Source organism: Pagrus major, chromosome 15 (genome assembly GCF_040436345.1).
Source record: "Pagrus major chromosome 15, Pma_NU_1.0".
Lineage (NCBI taxonomy): Eukaryota > Metazoa > Chordata > Actinopteri > Spariformes > Sparidae > Pagrus > Pagrus major.
The window spans coordinates 7,321,759-7,343,631 of NC_133229.1; the positions used below are offsets into that span (position 1 = coordinate 7,321,759).

The 21,873-nt window shown below is 43.2% G+C and overlaps 1 protein-coding gene across 1 annotated transcript; it reads right to left on the reverse strand.

Annotated features, from left to right (window-relative positions):
- Window positions 1-5,643: 5,643 nt before the first annotated feature.
- Window positions 5,644-19,393, reverse strand: sfrp5 (secreted frizzled-related protein 5). Its single transcript, XM_073482072.1, has 3 exons — window positions 18,491-19,393; window positions 11,540-11,617; window positions 5,644-7,142 (listed from the first exon to the last, which is right to left on the reverse strand). The coding sequence occupies exons 1-3, from the start codon at window positions 19,047-19,049 to the stop codon at window positions 6,814-6,816; spliced, it is 966 nt and encodes a 321-aa protein (XP_073338173.1). The 5' UTR covers window positions 19,050-19,393; the 3' UTR covers window positions 5,644-6,813.
- Between the last annotated feature and the right edge of the window lie 2,480 nt (window positions 19,394-21,873).

Consider the following 21,873-nt stretch of genomic DNA (forward strand, 5'->3'; position numbering starts at 1 on the left):
GTCATTCTTTCCCTTAGCCTCTTCTGTCCCCCTGCCCTCTTTTCACCAGGTTGGTGTTGTTGTGCGTGTGCATGTGTGTGTACTCTGTGGATCTAACCTTATCACCCCGGTGCAACAGGCCAGCTGACAGGCTTTGAATGTCATTGTCGCAGTGTCATTGTGTCACCGAGTCAGTGTGGGACACAGATCAGCACCAAGAAGAGGAAAGGACATAATTTGACTGTCACTTTACTTCTTTCACACTTCATGCGTCTCTTGGTGAATAGCAGAGCTGTCAAATTCATAAAAAGTCAAGAGGCATCTGACAGGGATTAATTGCTCTGACTCGGTTGAAGCAATGAAATATGTGTCCACTCCATTTTAGGCAAATGTTGAAAAGGTGTAAATTAATCTGCTCTCTAAGAATTACACACTGACTTTAAGTACATTTACATATTCCAAGTCTGAATCAAAATCAGAATTGCTTTTATTGCCAAATAAGTTTAAACGTACGAGGAATTTGCTGTGGTCTGTAGGTGCAAAACAACAAACAATACTAAAAATACCTAAGAAAAATATAACTGTATCATCAAGCAGTCTGTAAGTAGCCATGATACTGACAGATTAACTGACACATTAGCCATCTTCCCTGTCAAATTGATGTGACAAGAAGGAAGTGACTCCAGTAATTTCAACCCTGTGGCCTTTAGCTGATCCTAATTCATGTGTTTAGATTAATGGAGCATATGATGCTCTTATTTTGGCGGGGTTTCTGCTTTTTTTAGCAGTTAAATAAACAACTTCAGGTTCACTGCCACCACCCTCTGGAGGAGCCTACTCAGATCTGCAAGATAGATGTAATCAGATGAGGGTTCAGGAGTGTTTACAAAGGTGCATATACGGTATGTGGCTACATTTTATTTTTTTTTTATTAATTGCACCTTGATTTGCATTATCAGATGACTGCTGCTCCAATACTGATTATAGATACTGTATATTGCCGACAAGGCGTATAACTCAAGCAAATAAGAAGCAATAAAAACATCCATCCATTCATTAGCTATAATGGCATATCCTTTGGAGAGTCACAGGGGGCTGGAGCTGGGGTACAGAGTTACCACCAACTGACCTAACCTGGACTTTGGGAGGGAGCAGATGCAGACACAGTGAGAACATGCAAACTTCACACAGAAAGGTTAAAACCCTGAAGCCTAACTGATGTTTGAAAGACCACAGGTACAGTAAGTCTGACAGTGATATTATAGAACTAATAGAGAAATGACTATTGGAGAAAAGGTAAACATAGTTGATTCATCCATGATTCAGACGTAGTGTCGATTTATTATAACTTATTTATTAGTCATATGAATAACTGTGAAACCACTGTATGCTGTTTTATTAATATTATAGTAATGCTGTTTTCACAATAGCCCATCATGATCAACCGACCAATCAGTGAACTGATTCCAATTAAAAGGAGTGCTGCCATGAGGTAAAAACTTCCACATAGACACATTACACATTACACAGCGGATATGAAATCATTAAAAATGCAAAATGGCACACTGGTGTGAACGTGATGGTTTCACAGGGAACAGCAAATCCTCTCATTGGCTCTGAACAGCAGTGATTTCATATTCTGCATGCATGGTGAAACTGTTGGGACATTACTGAAGCAGTCCTACTTTATCATTCATATTCATCATGACAGAGAAAATTACTCCGCTAGCTGAAACTGGCTTTTTAACCCGAGCGTGTATGCATGTAAACGAGAGCTGCTCTCACTGTGTGTGTGCCACATGAGGAACGTTTCTCTGACTTCATTATAGGGAGAAAATGATTCCCTGGCTCGCTGTAGGCCTTTTAAAGGGAGTCTACACGGCACACTTACGCACATCAACAAACACACTCGTGAAAACACACACGTACACAACAAAACGCAACATCTTTAATGCATTTTACTGAGCAAGGCAGGCCAGGGCTCGGAGCCAGTGCTGTCCTTTTCCTCCATGTGCTGCTGTTTCCACCCTTGCTCGCTCTCTTCCTCTAAATGAATGCACAACTAAGGCTGTCCTCCCTTCCTGCAGACAGGTGGTCCCGAGGTTCAGACCAGAAGGATGTCTGGCTTACCATCTAATGCTGTTTTAATGGTGCCTTGTGTGGTGGGTAGAGAGAGGCAACTAATAGAAATTCTTCAGACTCTGCTGAATGTTATATAATGGGCTCTTTCTGTTGAGGTAGACTAGTCAAATCTGATTAACGTGGGTATGAGCATGTGTGTGTGTTCATGTCTGCACTCATGTTTTAGTTAAAAGATTACAAAATGGAACTGGATGTTGAGATTATTCCAGGGTGTCCTGACAAAGTAACATTATCCAGAAAGTAGTAAAGATCTTTTGAATTTGCCTTGTTTTTATAACTAAACTGGTAACAATTTCAGCTTTTTTATTTGTTTAAGAAAAATGTGATTTGTTGCCAATGCACAATACCTTGTCCAAAGACAATGAAGTTTAAAACGTCAGCAGTAAATGTCGGCTTTGGTTGTTAGTCGCCCAGAATCAAAGAGCGAGGGCTTCCTTCCAGGCTTTTACAATTCTTCTGTAATGCCCTCTCCACCCATCCTGAGAGCTGGAGTGCTTGCAAATCTAATATTGAAAATTGGATCGGGGGATATTTGCTGTTCTTTCATTGTCCATAACTTATAAAAAACCAAATAAAACCTCCATTGATAAAGAGATCAATGGGAGCATTTTACAGCCACTGGTTTCAGTGTCAGTATGTGTAAAAGAAAATACACCATAAATCTGATTTACGGGACAAACATTCTGTCTTCATTAGCTCATGTCCCAAATGAACTTCATCACACAAGGAAAATATTTTCTCATAAATCAGGAAAAAGTGGTTACAAGTTGATCACACCCATGAACTCTCTGGGTTTAATCAAAAGAAAATGGGGAAAATTGCCAACTCAAGTAGAACAAGTGGGTGGGTGAGTGAGGGAAAGTATGTCAATGAAAAAGCTAATTACAACAGCATATCCTGCAATGTATGGTGTGATTATAATATGTGAGCTGTTAGGATGAGATGTTAATGCGTGAGTGAGTGTGTGTGTGTGTGTGTGTGTGTGACGGCCACTATTCAACTGTGAAAAAGGTGAATCTTATCAGCGCTCTACAATAAAAACAGACAATGTGGCCATTCTTCTACAGTGTGTTTGAGTATGTGGTGTGTGTGTGTGAGTGTGATGGTGAAGTCCTTTCTGCACTACATTTCTGTAACCAATCAGTCTTAGCGGACGTATGTTCTGATAGAACTGATGTTGATGTTTGATTCGAGTTCTCATTGGACGATAGTGAGACAATGGAAGATTGTCGTCATATTCTTCCCTACACATGTGTCTTTTGAGTGTATGCGTGTGTTTCTTTGTGTGTCACAGGTCCCTCATCAGGCCCTTATTAACTACGTACACTAAGCGACCTTTGAGGAGGTGCTGATGGGTGTCTTTGGGCCTCAGCCAGGTTTCTCCTCCGTCTCCTTTTTCACCTTCCCTCTTTTTATGTCCCCCTCCTCTTCTCAGTTCACTGATTGACCACATCTTGTTTTATGAAAGCTGCTCATCATAACATGTAATCAGCGGCACGAGATCCCATTCAGCTCTAAAGGAAGGGGTCGACACTTTCCAACAAAGTCTCCTCCACCTGTATGGAATTTGAATTTCTAGCTCAGCATTTACGGTGTTTGATCGCTCACAGAGAATTTGCTGATTTTGAAGTCTCTGATAAAAGCAGGTCCTGTCCCACACTCCTTTAGACATTAACCTTGTCCCCTCTCGTTTCTGTCATTCCACAGTCTTGAGACAGAGTGTGCACTATCTCCACAATCAGCAGGAAATAGGTCATCACTCTACTGGCGTTCACGCTTCGAACGGTGTCCAAAAGTCTCCACATTTCGGGAAATAAGGGTGGAATACCATAAACATCACACAGTGTCACAGTCGATCCATCTCGCTTTCTGGAGAACAAAGACGCCAAATTCTTTAAACTGCACTGAATTAGTTATGTGTGCGTCTGGAGTCATTAAGCTCTGGATGGTTTTGATAAAGTTGGTCGGTTACATTGCAGCCTGCTGTCTGTCCGCGTCACCCCTTTATTCTTTAACATTAAATACTGGTGGTTTTTAAAGCCCAGGCTTTGTGTAAAGCTTAAGGCCCACCTTGGATCTGCAAGATTTTGGCATCGCACGGAGCGTAATTCAGGCTTCACATCTTTTCCCCCTTTGAAAGGAAGGTGCATGCGAGGCCATGTGCACTCTTACCATCCTTTATGGCATGTTTCTGAAAAAACTGCTGCTTAGATCAGGTCCATGTAAGTTTCCACTTAAGTAAGTAAGTACTTAAGTAAATAAATAATTGAAAGTTGCATTTAGATTTCATCAGATTAGTGTAAAAGAAAGATTTGTGATTTTTTAAAAATATATTTTATCTTTGGAACATAAAATTGGAGTTTCTATGTGAGCCCATTTCCAGCAATGTGATAAAAAAGAAAATCAATTCTTGAATAATAAGTTAGTGTCTTTGGGTGGGCTGGAGACAGTCCCAGGTGACATTGGACAAGCAGTGGGTTACACCCTCGACAGGTTGCCAGTTCATCACAGAGCTGACATGTATAGAAAAAACAACTATTCACACTCACAGGCAATTTTAGCATAACAATTAAAGCAACATTATGTAGAAATTGCATTTTGTGCAATTTGGCGCCCGCCCCCCGCAGTTTCTGAGAGCAACCCCACTGTCGTAAATATAATGTTGCTGTAAACATGTATGCTGCGCTGTGATCCTATCCTCTAACTGAAGTTACATAGTGCAGAAACAAGTGATGGGGGGGTGGAATGGCTGAGACAGAGACACCATTCACCCTATAGCAAGACACTGTACCATCAAAATGATTTTGAAGCTGTTATTTTAGAAGTTACATGATGTTGCCTTAACCTGACCTGCATGTCTTTGGACTGTGCGAGTACCTGAAGGGAACCCATGCAGACACGGGGAGAATATGCTGTCTCTGCACAGACAGGCTCCAGCTGGGAATCGACCTTCTTGCTATGCGGCTTCAGTGCTAACTACTAACCCACCGTGTCGCCCTTTTTGCAATTCCTTTTTCACTTAAAAAAATAGAAAAATTATGATGTGATTTTTGCTGATGTCTGTACCAAACAAGCATGTTCCTGTAGGACTGGAGGATATGATGTATAGACATCTCTGTGCACTACAGTTCTTCATTTATAACGGTATATTGTGACACATTTTACCTTTATCAAAAAAAAGCAGCTCCTGTGATTTGGATATTGCAGTTGGCCATACTGTGATATCAATAACATTTTGATGCTATAACTAACTTACTTTCTGCAGTGTGTGTAATTATGCACTTATGTGTTTTCTCAACCAAGCAAACATTTTGCCCCGGTGATGAAGTCAGAAAAGTAGTGTGCAGTTTGTGGTTTAATCACAATGATAAAGAAACACATTTGTATATGTACACATTTTAAAGAAATATCCTTTATAAAAATTTCAAATATATTTTATTCATTTACTTTTTTTTGTAAAACAAAGATGTATTTCAGTAACAGAACTACTTACAGATTAACTGATTAGAAAATATTGTCAAAGTTAAATTTGCATCTTTTATTGCTACGGCAAGAGTGAATTCAGGTGCTATGTCTGTATGTATGATTTCTGCTTTCATACAATATAAGTTTAACTGAAGCAAATTCAAAAATTTAAGTACAAAAAAAAGAAACATTTGAAAGAGTGATAGTGAAAAATAGCGAGCACCAGAGACTTATCAACCCAACACTGTTGGTTCTGTCCAGAGTCTCTTTCTCTCTCTTTCTTTCTCCTTTATTCTCCACTCGTTTTCAGGAAGATGTCTTCTCTGCCTTAACCTCCTTCTGTTTCCAATTGAAAAAGCAAAAGATATTCAAGTTTCCCTCTTTCAGGCCACAAAAACGGTGCTGTACAAAGTCAGTGGAAGCATCATCCAGTCCGTCAGTCTGTCTTGTTCCATCGGTCTTCTTTTCCCAGCAGGGATAAAAGGAAAAAGCCCAGTTTTCTAACCATCTAGTATTCATCTGAATTACCTACTTTTTACATTATTAAAACATACAGTTAAGTGGATCATCTACATTTCTTTGCTTTGATGTTGTTCCTGGGAGCTCTGTGCCAGTGTGTGCACTGGCCCATTGCACAGCCCACACATGTAGCGAATCATTTCTCTGAAACAAACCCTGACTTCCCACTCGGCTCCCTTTCCAGTCTGTCTGTCTGTAATCAATACATTATCAAATCTCTTTTCCCTCCAACTACTGCCTCAAATCTTTAGGTTCCCATTTCTTAATGCTACTGTCTAATTGATAAAGTTGCTGTAAGATATCATACAAGTGATTGGTTCTACTATATCAGAGGAAGAAAAGTAGAATTGTTCAAGAAGATTCTATCAGATTGCAGCGGGAAAGATCAGAATGTTTGGTTTTGTCTGGGAAATTAAATGAACTCACCCTAATTGTTATAAAGTCTGTGGTTTCTGTCGGGCTTTTATTATTCGGAGAAGGCTGCAGATTTCCCCGCTCCACCGTTAATGTGTCTGATTCATCTAAGCAGATCAGGATGATCCCCTTGAGTACCTGATTCATGTTTAAAGCTGAGGAAATAAAAGCTGGACCAGGACTGTGTGGGGGGCTGGTAACAGATTTTGCAGGGATCTGGGGTTCAGGGACACATTATTGAAACGAGAATTACGTGGAACAGGGTGGAACATGGGGAGCGATCGAAGTACAGCATCACTGGAAGACGGTGTGGTAGGTGGGACACTGATGGGACTTCATGTACTTGATGGCGAACTTGAGCTCCTTGCTCTTCTTGTCCCACTTGTGAATGGACATGAGCAGCAGTTGCTGGTCCACCTTGCGGCCCATGATGAGGAAGCTGGAGCCCAGGCTGTCCAGCTGGGCGCAGGGGCAGTTGGCGCCATTCTTGATGTACAGGGTCAGTTTTTTCAGGTCCTTCTTCCTCAGCACACCCTGCTTCAACACTTTCTTCTTCTTTTGTGCCGCAATCAGCTTCCGGTCACCTTTCTCCTTCTTCACCTCCTTGATTTTCATCTTGAGGGCTGAGGGAGAAGAGAGGGAGAGATATTTTAACTCAGTACAACTTTTAGAAACAGATATATTTACACCCAGAGGCTGTTTATGAGTCACTTCCCTTGTTCGCTTCTACTTTGAGCACCTCTGACATTTCTTCTTTCTGCAGGTACAGCACTGAGCTCTGTGCTGTGCTATTTTACACCTCTCCTGAGTGTCATCATTTAACCTCTCCTGCAGCGTATAAAAACTGCATCCTGTGTCTATGTTTGTGTGCCTGACTAGGGGGAAAACCCATAAACGAAAAGGAGGACATGTTTTTGGAGCTACAGCCAAAGTCTTGTGAAGCAAGTTCAAGTCAAGTCTTCCAAATTGAAAGTCAAGATGCAAGTCTTCCAAATAATTACACATTTAGCTCACAACTGGGTTAAACTGAGACCAAGTCCTTTCAGAAAAGCAAGCAAAGCTCTGGTGCTGTCTTATGTTTTACTAAACCCAACACGCCCTCATACCTAAATGACTGTATAGGTTTATTGCCAATGACTCCCAAACAACATGTACAACCATTCCCAAAAGGACATAGCCGACCGGTTATGATCATGGTACCAAGAGTACCAGCGACAAGTGACCGGACCTTGGTCGTAACATGGTTGACGTGTGAAATAGTCACATTTTGTTAGGTGTAGGCATCAATGCTACGTGGTTAGGTTCCAATACGTCAATCACGTTTCATACAATTAGGTAAGTGATGTAAGTTTACTACCGTAGGTCAAGTAAAATAAGTCAACGTTGACTTTTGGTTTGACACAGGAAGCAAACAGTCTCCTGGGCAAAAGTCTGTGTGTGTCTGACCCATCCATCCACCCCAATCTGCTCCATATACAGACTTTTTCATTCTTTAACTGCATCACCTGAGTTCCTCCTTTGCTCCCGTCATAATAACTACGGTTGTTATAAGCTGCTTGCATAGTTAACCTTGACGTTAGTTTTTCTGCTAAAGACAGGCTGTCAAATCTTGGCCAATGTTTTTGCTGGATGTCTCACAGTGAGAGTCTAAGTCAAGTCTCAAGTCCTAATTTTTTGGACGTCGCTCTGATTCTAGTCAAAGTCTTAAATTCCTGCTGTGGTTGTAACATCAGTAATATTTTTTCATGGGAACACAATCACTTAGTCGTCCGATCTAATCAACGTCTAAAAATACGTTCCTGTATTTTTAGAACAGAAAATCCAGAACAAATAACCATTTTCAGTATATGTGGAGTTTAGTTACAGTGAACTTTGGTTTATCGTCCTAATGAAGTACTGACTTGTATCTCCCATCGAGCTCCGTGTTTATAAGATCATATTTTAACATGTGAGAGATTAAAATTGAACTGCCAGGCATTTGAAAGAGGAATTCTCTGGGTGAACATTTTGACAGGTGAAATTAATCATGGGCCGGGCAAAGGCGCTGGGTCGGTATGAAGCATCGCTATGTGCCCGGGCCTGCTGGAAGATCGCCATTTCACTTCTCGCCTGCTTGTCTACAGTTGCATAAACATCCCTCGGTACACTCTGATACGTATACAGTACATGCGAAGTGATAGCATGTTCAAGAAGGAATGTGTGTGTTGAGCTGCCTGTAATCTGCATCCTGTTTCACATGCAGCTCCTTCACGGAGGACGTTTGTTTTTATGCGCCGCATTTGCCTACATGCCTGAGCGTGTGAGTGTGTTTGTGAATGAATGCATTCATGTGTATGCGTGCGTTCAGTAAAGATAGGAAGGATAAAATTATTTCCCTCTCTGCGTCACTCATATTCAGTGTGCAGCGGGGCCCACTGTGCAGCCTGGCCTGTATCCTTGTGACAAGCTTGCGCCCACGTCTTTATATAAACTTGCTTTCTTTAAAGTGAGCAGAGGAAGCGTGGAGGTGTAGAAACAGATGGTAACAGAAGGAGAGAAAATTGTGCCATCATTTTGACAACAGACAGGTTTTCTTACAGCAAGCAACCTCCCAACCAACCTGGTGTTGGCTTCGTGTCCGTAACCTGCCAGACTCGTGTCCCTCCCCCTTTCTTTTCTGCTCTTGTCATTTTTGCGCCACGGTTCCTTGAGGAATGTGGCGAGATCAGACATCAAAAGTAGGCTGTAATAAAACACTAAGTGCAAAATGCTCCAAGGGCGAACAGTGTCCAAAGATGAATAGGTAAGAACGTTCATGAGGCGTGTGATCAAGCTGTAATCAGCGATCCTCCTATAGAATAACAGTGTGGAGTCATTCTTAGCCTTGATCTCCAAATACATACGTCATGGTTATCTCCGCTCCTCTGCTCATCCTCATGTCTCATCCAGTCATTTACATTAATAACCACTAAAATCTGCTTTCATATGTAATCATGTTTCACTCTAATGAACAGAAAGAATCTTTCCGATCCCCAAAACACCCACATGTTGGAAGATAGAGATATGTAATCCTGGCATTAATCACATGAATAATAAATACATGTGATTTGGTAATGTCATGATTAATTATGGGGATGAGCCTATGTTTTGGCTGCAGCTCAGAGTGTGAGTAACATGCACAAAGACGTATTTTAATGTTGTTGTTGGACATGATGTCTTGGATGTTTATTAGTTTATGATTTATAAAGGGTCATGTTCTGTATATTCAGGACACTTTTAGTGTGTGGGCAATTGCCAGAAGTCAGATTTCGAAACTTGGTCTCTTTCAAACTGCAGACATCTCCTCTGAGGGACAACTGCAGTGGAGAAATATAGTTTTCCGAACCAGCGTGGCTACATTTCATTTTCAATTACACTTTTCTCACTAATCTGTTCAGAAACATAATCCATGTTCTTCACGAGTCTCCAAGGGTTATGAGCTCTTTGTCACCATTTCTAGTTCAGTACTCAGAATCTCATGACCAGGGAAAATAGAGAGCAGTATATCATTAACTCTAAAGACCGGGCCAATCGTCCATGCAAGCAGAAACTCAGCTGCTGTGGAGCATGATGGGCCAAAAGCCTCGATGAGCAGAAATAATGGAATAATTATGTTCTGGCTTGGTGTCCAGGTCATTACTGTGGTGAAACTGAAATACTTGGAAGTAGAAAGTTGAGAAAGTAGTGTTGAATGGACTTTGGGGATTGAAAGCCGTTAGATTAATTTATCAGTGTACGAGAAGAAAGTGGTCACACTGGCAGAGGGAATAGTGCAAAATGAATGTGTTCTGCTTGTTCATGTCTGTGCTCATTTTTACCATTTCCTGCAAATACTTACAAACATGTCGTTTCACGGAAGAGGAAGATCAGAACAGAAACAATAAATATTAAATTATCTTCATGTCTGCCAACAAAGTATCCTTAAAATGAAAGTGAAAACAGACTAAAGTGCATACTATGTGAAATATATTTAAAAATTAGCTGGTGTTAGTGTTATACAGTATTTAAATCTCAGGCTTTTGTGAATGCAGACGTTTTTACACTAAAGAACTGTGTGCATTATATTTTAATGTTGATGTCTGCATGTGTACGAGAGATATTTTGCAGTAGTCCTGCTTTTATTTTTGCTATCTTACATGATGTAAGAATGTGTAGAATACTGGTGGAAGACATGCAACATAAATTTCCACTTTTAGTGCAAGTTAGTAAAAGGTTAATGCTAAAACGCTTTTCTGAAATAGTTATATTGGCACATACTTGTCCTGTCATTTTTGATTTCTGTTTTTTTTTATTATCAGTAACTCATGAAAGAGGTGAAACAGTTTGTGCTTACAACTGCACTTGTGCACTTGCAGTTGTGATTGAATGAATATGAAACTGTGAGATTTTATCATTCTGTTCGTGAACGTCAACTGAAGCTTCCTTGCTGAGAGATGAAAAATAGCGGCAGTATTCAAAGTCTTATCGCTCCACACATTAATACATGTAACAAATAGAAAAGTCAGAAAGTCTTCATTGCTTTTCACCTTTTGAGGTTCAACCGGCACCCCTCTCGTTACTGATCTGTTTGTGCCCTCTTCTTCTGCAATAGTACAATGGTTTTCTGTCTGGAGAATTGGCGGCACCATCTGCTTATCTCGATGAGCCAACTTCTAATAATTGTGGATGGAAACAAGCATTCACTTGCATTTTCTTTCGCCAATTTTCTTGAAATTTAGTTAAAATTTGCAAAAACCTTTGGAAGGAAACCTGGCTTATGAATGGCGTGCACAGCACAGTCCTACAGTGTTGCTGGCTTTGTGAGTCACCTACAAACTCACATAATCACGTTTAGCAGGCTGCACATTCTGCACAAGAGGGTTTCTATCACTTCCAGACTAGCTCTACACATGCTAACCTGTGCTCCAGATGTTGAGCAATTGATGTCGCCACCTACAGGCAAGGAAGGTATACCTGTCGTGTTTATACGCAGGTTTCACTCTTTTTAATTTCTGGTACTTACCAAAGTCACTGGCGCAGTAATGTTCCATGATGTTGTCAGCTTTCAGCTCATTGTCACATGGAGGGCACACCTTGGACACTGAGAGGACAGAAAAAATAATTTATCATTAGTAATATTATATTAAGGCCAGATTAGCGAATGGCTAACGGCAGAGTTGAGGTCATTGTTAGTCAAGTGCAGTCAGCAAAACCAAAGCTGTGTCGGTATGAAATCATTAAGGCCTGAGCACTTTGGAGGCACTTATTTGCGGCCCCCCTCCTCTTGTCAGAGGCTATTTGCTGCAGTGCGAATATACAGTCCAGCAGGCTGACTGATGTTTGCCCTGCAATTACACTGGACAAAATGTTTTTATTCTGACCCTTGTATATTTTGGTGGTGCGGGCGTGGTCTTGGCTGTGCAGAAAGGTAAACTCTGCTGCAGCAGGAGCAGCTCAACATGGTGAAAAGTGATTCAGTGCACACACACGGCCAGCAGCACTTAGGCCACACAGCAACCACACATTGTGAAACAGCGAGGGGAGACTGAAGCAGCAACTTCAGTTTATTTTTAAGTCAAAATTTATGGTCATGTCTGCCTTTTTCAAGAGCATGTTTAACTTTGATTCGGGACTGTTGATTGTTGTTGTGCACCTACGGAGTGGAGATACAGCCTGAGAGAGAAGTACAGGCCTTACATGAGGCCTTTTTTTATTTTACTGCAAAATCTTGCATGTTGCACGTATAAAGCTTAAACCTGACAAAAACATCCTTGATGTGACGCATTATCAAAACATTTTGACCGGTTCAAGTATTCCCTCTCACTTCAATCACCCATACCACTTACAAAAACTTGCTTTTAAAGCATTCAGTCTGTTCTTTCTCAGACGCACAAACATGCTTCATAATCCCTTTCAATTTTCTCCAAAGGCTCTTCAATATAAAACTTTATTATGACAATCACTGCATAAACTCCATGTAATCCCAGAGGGGCTGGTAGTAGCTGCACACATTTAATATCAGACCACTCATCCACAGAACAGAGCCTTGTGCTGATGGAGAGAGCAAGGTATAATATTAGAAAGGGTCAGGGAAAGAAGGATGTGGTAGAAATCTTCCCTGCACCACATATATGTTTATACCTACAGGGCAGAGATATATCATCAGAGGAGGACAACAGCGTTGACCTTCTGCTGAGTAAGCAGCCTTTTGAGGTTGACGGCTTCTATGGGAGCAAAAACAATTTTATGTAACATCTGAAATATGTTCCGACCTCTACCCCCAAACGCTTGCTGTCCCCTTTTCCTGTGTCACACATTTGCAAACGCACAGTCACGCAAACGCACACAGGATTATCCTCGCACGGTCCAGCCCAGGCCCCTGGGTTAGAAGTCAGGGTTCAAAGGTTATCACCCCAGCCCCAACCTCAGCGTCTGGCTAGATAATGAGAGGGGTCAAAGTTTAGCATGCTTCGCTGCTCGGGTCGTGGGGAGGTGAACCCCCTTAACCACAACTGAGCATGTGTGTATGCACTCGTATGTGTGTTTCGGAGGGAGCTGAACCATGTTCTTGTAGAATGACTGCCAGTTTTTCCTCCTCTGAGGGTTCCCATGCTTTCACAGGCGAGAGACCTGCAAGGCCTACTGGGGTCAGGCCTCTAATTGTCTGGTGCTGACATGAGGACTAGGACAAGAGCACGGAAACGCACGCGCACACACACCCACGTATACACACACAGATCAAGAGTTGCCAAAACTCTGGATTTGTCTGTTTTGAATGATTCCCTTGAAGCTGTTACGTCTTATTCAGGCTCCACGGTAATTCACTCTGGTTTCACAGGGGTGGTATGTTGGCAGGAGGCCCAGTTGCGTGGATGCCAGAGCATGTGTCAGGAGAAAGCAGCCCCTCCACGAAACTTAGTTGAGCTTGGACCGAGAAACCACCATTTGGACGCTGCTGAGAAATCAATTAAGCACCGACTGCACTCATCATGGTCTGGTCTCTGTCAGGGGAATCTCCGTCATGTTCTGATGGGAATCACTGCTGCATGGCTCCGTGTTTTTTTTTTTTTATTCCTGGACACATTTCTACTCAGCAAATATTTTGACATTAGGTCATTAATGTATTTTGCCATCATCTCAAAGCAGTTTAGGAATTTTCTTCTACCACGCCATGTGATTAAAGCGTGAGAATTATGTTCTCACTCTGGTTGACTTTGGACTTGACTCCGTCTCGTGTGCTGCTTTTCGCCTTTTGCACGCTGGTTTATCGCAGAAACTATAACGTTCCCAATCAAAGTGTCGATTTTTTATAATATTGTCTCTCAGAGCTGGGGATGAAGAGGGTGGGAGTGGAGGACTGAGGATAAGGGGAAAGGGACGATGGGAGCGGGCTGAGCAGGGAGGTGGTCTGTTGGAAAGCCCTGCTGTTAATCTTCAAACAGCAAGCCAGAGTGGAAACGACGTACGGCAAGAGTCCAGTAATTTAACTGCACAACTTCACTTAGTCATAGCTCTGTGGTTCATATCACTTTCTCCAATTTCGGTCGCTCTCACATGCTGTATCTTTTGTCTCTCACCAGCCTTTTCTCCTCTCCTTTCACGTAAACGGGTTTTCCATCTAAGTATTTTAACCAATTAGAGCCTGATGCAACAGAATATCCTCAGTAATAGAAAAGCTTCTTAAGCTTGCTTGTTTTTATTGTTATTGATGAAGAAAAGTAACACAACTTTGGACTAGAAGGTTCCACGGAGAAATGAGAAATGATGTCCGCTGTGACCTCCAGAAACATGACAGCACGGTGATGATATCATCAGTGCGATTTTGTTGTAATTAGTTGGTTAAATTGCTCCATGCATAATTTTACAGTTTCAACAACATAAATTACAGTCATCCCTAAAAGAGCAGAAACGCCTTGTTTGCCCAACCACAAATTATCCCTAAAAGACTCCATTTGTCATGACATGACATCCAAGAATCCCTCTCAGTCACTTCAAACATTCTGTTGAAAACACAAACACTGTAAATCACTTTTTATGTTTGCAACATTTCACAAATCTGGGTACAGAATAAACTTTAGAGTTTGGTGAAATCTGACAAAAGTGACATGCTTCTGCCCACTTTCTCTCACACAACTTCACACAAAAGATCCAACAATGTCGTCATGCGATCCCGCGATGCGCCTTGTTCCTCGTCCTCCGCAGCATCACAGCAACTTTCATGGGAAGAACGTTCCATGTAAAGTATGCGGTGGGTCACTATCCCATGCCTCATTTGGGCCCTTTAAGTTCCGAGCAGCAACACTTATGACATAAAACGGTACTGTGCCGGAGATGAAATGCAGCGTGTGATTTATGTCGGAGGGCCTAACATCTGTTTTAATGCGGCATGCAGACAGACAGAGGTGGACTTAAATACAGCCCGCAGGCAGCCCCCGGGGCCCCTAAAACACAGCACGCTCCTCGCATCTGTAGGAATCCTATACAGAAGAGAAAATACATTCTCAAAAGGCCGAGGCAGTCTTCCATGCACAGAGCATTGGATCACATTTTCCCCTTTCATATAGCAGCCAGGGCCACATGAGTAGCGCCCATTGTGCTGCCGGGGACCTGACAGTGCTGCCTGTCTCCTTTAGCACGGTTGTAACTTACACTAGCCGCATCAATGAGTACGGCGAGGACAGACAATATCTTTCACACCATGCAATTTCAACGACTTTCACTGGACAACGTGCATATTGTGTTCAAGAACATGCAGTTTGAGTTATGGAGTTTACCCCTACACTTAAGCAGACAGTGCAGAATCCTATCTACGCCTCTCATGCGTGTTGATTTGCTGATGCTGACAGTAGCCTCATTAACAAAAAAGGTGGAGTTGATGGGTGGCATTAACTGTGCTCTGCCTGACAGCCTCAGCTCAGCTGTGCTTTTTTTTCTGCTCCTTGTCTTCCCTGGTATAATATCTACAGACTTATATTTCACATAATCACACCCCATGGGCCCCTCTTACACACACACACACACACACACACACACACACACTCATACCCACAGGCACAAACGCCAACACATGCCAAAAACTATACACACACACACAACCTGAACTCAGGTGGCGTTGGTGTTCGTCTCAGTTTTGGCGATGACAGAGAGGTGGAAAGTGAATCTAACTCTGTACTGTTAGTTTCCACAGGAGCCCTCGAACCGTGCTATATCATGTAATTGCAGAATAGCTCAGATAGCATCGGGGCCTCCCGGACAGGGAGAGCAGCAGGTAGTGCCGCACTTAATTCCTGCGATTGATCCAACAGCTTCAACTTCACCTGGATTACCACCAGAGTCCTCACATGATCCTGTGTGAAGAGGATCCGTCATGTGCTTGGACACAGAGGATTCCCAGGAAACTCACATCTAACAGTTCTTAGCTGAAATTCTTTCCTTTTTATTATTTCTGGCCGTGTTTGTCTCTCTTTCTCTATGTGTGTGTGTGTGTGTGTGTGAGTGTGAGTGTGTGTGTGTGTTTTAGAGCCAAAAGCTTGTCCTCAGGATGGCCTCATCGGCACATCTGAGAATCTCTGGTTCTTAACAAAATGTCAGTGACTGAGCCTCCAGGCTACAAGTGATACGGGTTCACTCTCAGTTTCGAAACACACACACACACACACACACACACACACACACACACACACACACACACACACACACACACACACTCTCGCATACACAAGAATACACCCGAATTACATTTTTAAACTTTTCAATTTTGTATTCATTCTTTAAACATTTAACATATCTCGTCTGTTTTCGCTCTGCATAAAACTGCATTAGATCAGTGATTCCCTCCACATTTGTACACTGATCTCGCACCACTTTGTGTAATCTAGCTGCCTCTGATCATTATTTGATTAGATAAGATCAACAAACAGCTGGCTGTTTGAAGGGGTGACTGATGAAGTTTAGGCTGCCTCCTTCTCAGGCAGCATGTAGAAAAAAGAATGAGTTATGGCTCTGCAAAGCCAAAATGTCACATAGTTGATATCAGTCCTACAAAAACAGAGCAGCCATTTTTCCTAATGGAATAAGTCGGTTCCGCATGAATTCACCAGAGGATCCTCTAGTGATTTTTTCCCCACTTTTTTCTGCTGATGGTTAGATATCAGTATGCTGGGAGCATTTACTGATAAAAAGCAAAGATATGTCGCACAACTTGAAATGATTTTTAGTGACTTACCAGCTTGAGTCAAGGAAAACATCTTCACTATATATACACAAGTGAAATATTAACATGCAGGGACATTTCACTCTCAGTAGATAAGAAAGGGCAATAAACGGTTAAAGGCTAGAAGTGGAATAATGAGAATAATAAACCGTATTCTCCGGGTCTTTATTGAAAGCAGAGACACTTTTTATGCTGCAGGAAGCAGCTTCTCTCTCATTCTATGCACCGTCTGCCTCTCTTTACTCTCCCGCTTCCCTCTCCATTCACTCCTCTCCATTCGGCTCTCTCAGGGACAATCAGACTTTAGCCATTCCCATTCTCCTCCTGCGTCTCTTGTCCTGTCATGTCCACTAATTAGCGGGGAGCTCAGTAATTGGCCTCCTAGCTAATTGGCCTGCTGGCTGCCAGACCCAACAAAAGCGTAGCAGGCTGGGACACAGTGGGGACTGTCCCCCCTTCCACTGTCTAAAGACTCTCATCAACTCCCTCTCTCCCCCTCTCAGGGCTGACTGCTTTTGTGCAAGAGGCTGCTTAAGTAGTCACACACGAACACACACACACACACACACACACACACACACACACACACACACACACACACACACACACGCACGCACACACCTATTCCTCTCCATTTAGTTCCCACTCACTCTCTCACAGCTCACTATTGGCCCATTTGTCTGTTCTCTTACTCACATTTTACTTTTTTTTTTGTGAATCAGATCTCTCAGAAACCCCACTGTAGTGATTTTCCTTCTTCTTTCCTCCATCTTGAGTTCATTTCTTTATTAACACTCATTTGCCAACTTGTAAGCTGCATGCACGACAGCTTGAAATCCACTCAGTTGTTAGATTGATTGATTATCTGTTGATGGATGTCTGCTGATAAAGGTGTGTGTCTGCATGCATGCGTGTGCGCGTGTGTCGCCTTTTCAGGTAAGATGTGTTTAACATAACAGTCCATTAATCTTAACTCAGGGAGCGATCTGGCCTCCGGAGTCTCTCAGTCTCCTGTCTGTCTCTCTCAGCCTGTCTCTGTTCCTCCCTGAGGCGTATGCAGATGGCAGGGAGCCGTCCTCAACCGTCCACTTACTCAAGAACTTTCCCCCTTAGCCTCTTCCTGCTCTTGTCTCTCTCGCTGACCTCCTCTGGATATTCTCTCAATTAAACTTTTGTCTGTCATTATTGGAGTGCGAGGAAACCTTTTGAGGCTCACAGGCTCTCACTCTGCAGGCTCTTGAACGCTCATTTGTCTTACGAATGTTGTTGGATTAAGTCCTTATATTTTACTAATTTTTTTCATCCTTTCAGAGTTTGTTTTTTTTGCATTTGTGTCCACACAACACGTTTCATAGTATAGCAATAAGGCCATCTTTTTTCTGACGATTATTTCATTTTTTAACCCTAACTTGACAACCAAAACAACAAGTTACAGCACGCTTTTTTATGCTGGAAAATGATGATTTTTTAATTTAATCAACTCAACTTCATTTAGGATGACGTTACCTTGCTTGCTACATAACATTTTGACTTTTGAGAAGAACACTGACACAAGAGTTTGTGCAAAATGTCTTGCTAACATATCAAAAAAACACATTTTACCTATTGTAAAAACCATAATTCAAACTTTTGATCAGTGACTTCTTCAGTAGCCACACTCAAAATTAAGTTAGTTACTCTATTTTGGACTTTTAACCTGTATGTGTGCATAGATGCTTGAGTGAGTGGGTGTGTTGGAGTGAGTGCACACAGCTGCCCTACCTGGTGGCTGGGTTGCGTGGTTCCCAGTGAACTGCATGGGGATGCAGAGGTCGTTATCAATTGGAAACTTATCGCAGGTCAGCATCTCCGGCCAAGGGAAGCCATAGGTCTCCATCACCGGAGCACAGCTGTCCCTCACAGCCTCACACAGCGAGCGGCAGGGATAGATGGGCCTGTCCAGGCACACCGGTGCAAACAGCGAGCACAGGAAGACCTGGGTATCAGCGTGGCACCGTTTGGCCAGGAGGGGCACCCAGCTGCCTGCCTGCTGCTTCACCTCTGGCATGGTCTCGTGGTCCAGGAGGTTGGGCAGCCTCATCTTCTTGTAGCCCACATTGTGGCACAGGCGCAGGTCAGCTGGTATGTCCACACACTGGGGCTGCTTGGTGTAGAAGCGGCCATTGTGGAAGTTGTCCGACTGCCAGCTGTAGTAGTCGTACTCATCTGCGGCCGAGACGGTGAAGAGGAGGAGGAGGAGGGAGAAGAGCGACAGGCCCAGTGCCAAGCTGAAGGAGCCCTGGGTTAATGCCCACCTGGGGCTCTTTTGTCCGTGTGCCATGCCTCTCTGAGCCCGAACCAACAATTCAAGAAGGTTGTATCCAAAGTCTCCAAAGTAACTCAGTGAAGACAAAATGCGGAGAGAAGAGAGGAACAAGTGGGGCAGGCGTACAAGCTGTAATCCCTTTCTGTGTCCTGAGTGTGGACGCGGTGGATTGGAAACAAAAGTGTTTAATTCCCTTCTTCCCTGGAGAGTCAGCCCTCTAAGCCTCCCTGAAACACCTCCCTGTGTGTGTGAGTGTGTGTGTATGTGTGCCTCAGGTAGTGGAGTGGGTAGGCAGCAGTCAAGGAAAGGTGAGCACACAAGTAGGACTGCTTACTTTCTAACTTTCCCTGTTCACAGTTTCTCACTCTCCTTCCCTCTCCCTCTCTCAGTATTGTCTCCTGCCCTCCCCTGCTCTCTGTCTATCAAGTCTGTAGCTGTAATGAGGAGTACCTTAGGTTTTAAGAGGCAGTGGTAGCTGCTCTCTGTGGCTGCCTGCCCTCCTAGCAGGCTCCCAGACCGCTCACCTTCCTACTGGCCTCCCCTGCTCTCACTCACAGCAGCCTCGGCCAATCACAACCCTGGGGGAGGCTCCCACTGGCCCTCAGGACACTCCTTCTACCCTTTATCCTCTAGAAACCCCTCCTCTAAAACAAGTTAACATAAGAGAGAGAGAGAGGACAAACTATGGCAAGTCTCTCCAGCTGTATTTTTATGTTCATCTCTGGAGTATGCATGGTCAGAAAAAGACGTTGGTTTTGTTACACATTGTTAGACATTCTCATCAGAGTCTGAACAAGCTCCCTGCACATTACTCCATACATAACAAATGGTGCCTGCTTGCCATTCAAGCCCGCTCACTTCATTAGCTCAAAACAGTCTGGTGTAACGGGCTTCTGCTGGCAACAACAGTAAGAAAAAACGTACTCACACACACACAAGCACAAATGTAAATGAAGTTCCAGCAGAAACAAGTGAATGAAGTGGGTGAGAAAGAGCTGCAGAGTGTGGGCTGTGCAGCTTACAGGTGGCTAGGTGGATTGCCCGCACGATGGGAGTTATGCTAATGTGTATGTTGGTTGTGAATAGAGGCACGCTGCCCCTCTGTCTCTTTCTATCAGTGCCACTGACACAGTGAGGGCCTTCGCCTTGGCAGAAGGGTCACATTGGGATTCAAAGGGCTGCAGCATTGTGAGCAGGATGTGGGATCGGTGGCTCACACGGAGCGAGATCTTGCATCTGGCATTTGATCTACGTCACGCATTAATGCTTCTGCTCGGGTGAAAGGGCTGTAAATGCAGGTTCATACAAACCACAGCAAAGCGTTTGCTTGCAGGATTGTCAGGACACAATCTGCGGCCGGATGCACTAAAGATGAAGTAAAAAGACATGTGATTTTGGATTATTATTATTGTTGTCTCTATGTGGCAGTACAAACAAGGAGACTAGGAGAGTATGTGTGTGTGTGTGTGTGTGTGTGTATGTGTGTGTCTGTGTGTGTGTTTTGCAAACAGTTGGAGGTGTATTTGGATGAGAATCAGGGACAGTATTGTTCTTCGCCTGTAGCGTAGAAGATAAAATTCCAGAAACAGCAGACGGTCCATAAAATCTAATTCAATAAGATGAAATCAAATAGATAAAAATGTGGTTCAATATCAGGAGACCAGGCACGGCCCACATTATCCAAGCACATATAGTTTATAATGTCTTGACCACATTTTCACTTATTTCCAAAGCCAGAGGATTATGAATAAGATTGCCGCATCGCCTAACCACCATTTTTCACTTGAAAATGGAGTTGAACATGATTCAGCCTTATCTTCCCCAGCTACAGCTCATATCCCTGTTGACTTATTGGTGCGCGCAGACGCTGCGGAGTGATTTTTCTGGGAATGGAAACGCCGCCAGTGGAACAAACACGCTCAATCTTCTCCTGGAGAAGTTACCTGCGATGTGGAAAGATGAGATGGCAGTGAGCTGAAGTCAGCCCTGAAATGTCGTCATCGCATCATTTAGTGGATGTAGAGTGCTGTTTTGGTTATGAAGTTTATAGCCAAGGCTAATTGAACATGTTTCCTCACCTCTTCTCTTCCATCACTCTGCTCCTGCTTTCGTTCGCCAAAGTGTTTTGTTATTCACAGATAGAAACAAGCTCTGCCAACCTTTGCACTACAGCTAATCAATACTGCTCACAGCTAATAATCTGTGGACCTTACTCTTTCATGAAGGGCTGGTGAGATTGTCCTGTGCACACCTCACTATCTCTGTGACGTGTCTTGTATACACGGTGACCTATTTTAAGACTGCTAGCGTTTCCTCTTGATACAGGCACAGTGTACTGCCTTCAAGTCGCTAACAAAAGTGTCTTTCATGGTAATCAATCAACAATGGTTGTCTCCTCTTGTTCTCCTTCCCCTAACTGGCCCCTGTGGCCACCGGCCAATCAATTCCACTCTTCAGTTTCCTGCCCCGTGATTGGACGAGGGCTGTAAGATTAGGTCCAGCCTGTATTGTTGGGCCTAAAGGTTTAGCATGGTTTGAAAAGAGTGTCTCAGCAATTGTATGTGTGGGTGTGTGCGTGTTTGGAAGTGGTGGTGGTGGGTATGGGTGGTTGTGTGTGTGTGTGTGTGTGTGTGTGTGTGTGTGTGTGTGTGTGTGTGTGTGTGTGTTTGTGTGTGTGTATGTATGTGTGTCAGGGAGTTTCTAAAGGGGAAAGGCTGGGGTGGGCGAGGTGGCCAGCCGCCCAGATATGCCCTCCATGCAGAGTTTGAATTCCAAGCCACACAAGAAGATGGAGGAGATGATGTGACAGAAGACAGACACGTCCACATGCTGAACCTGA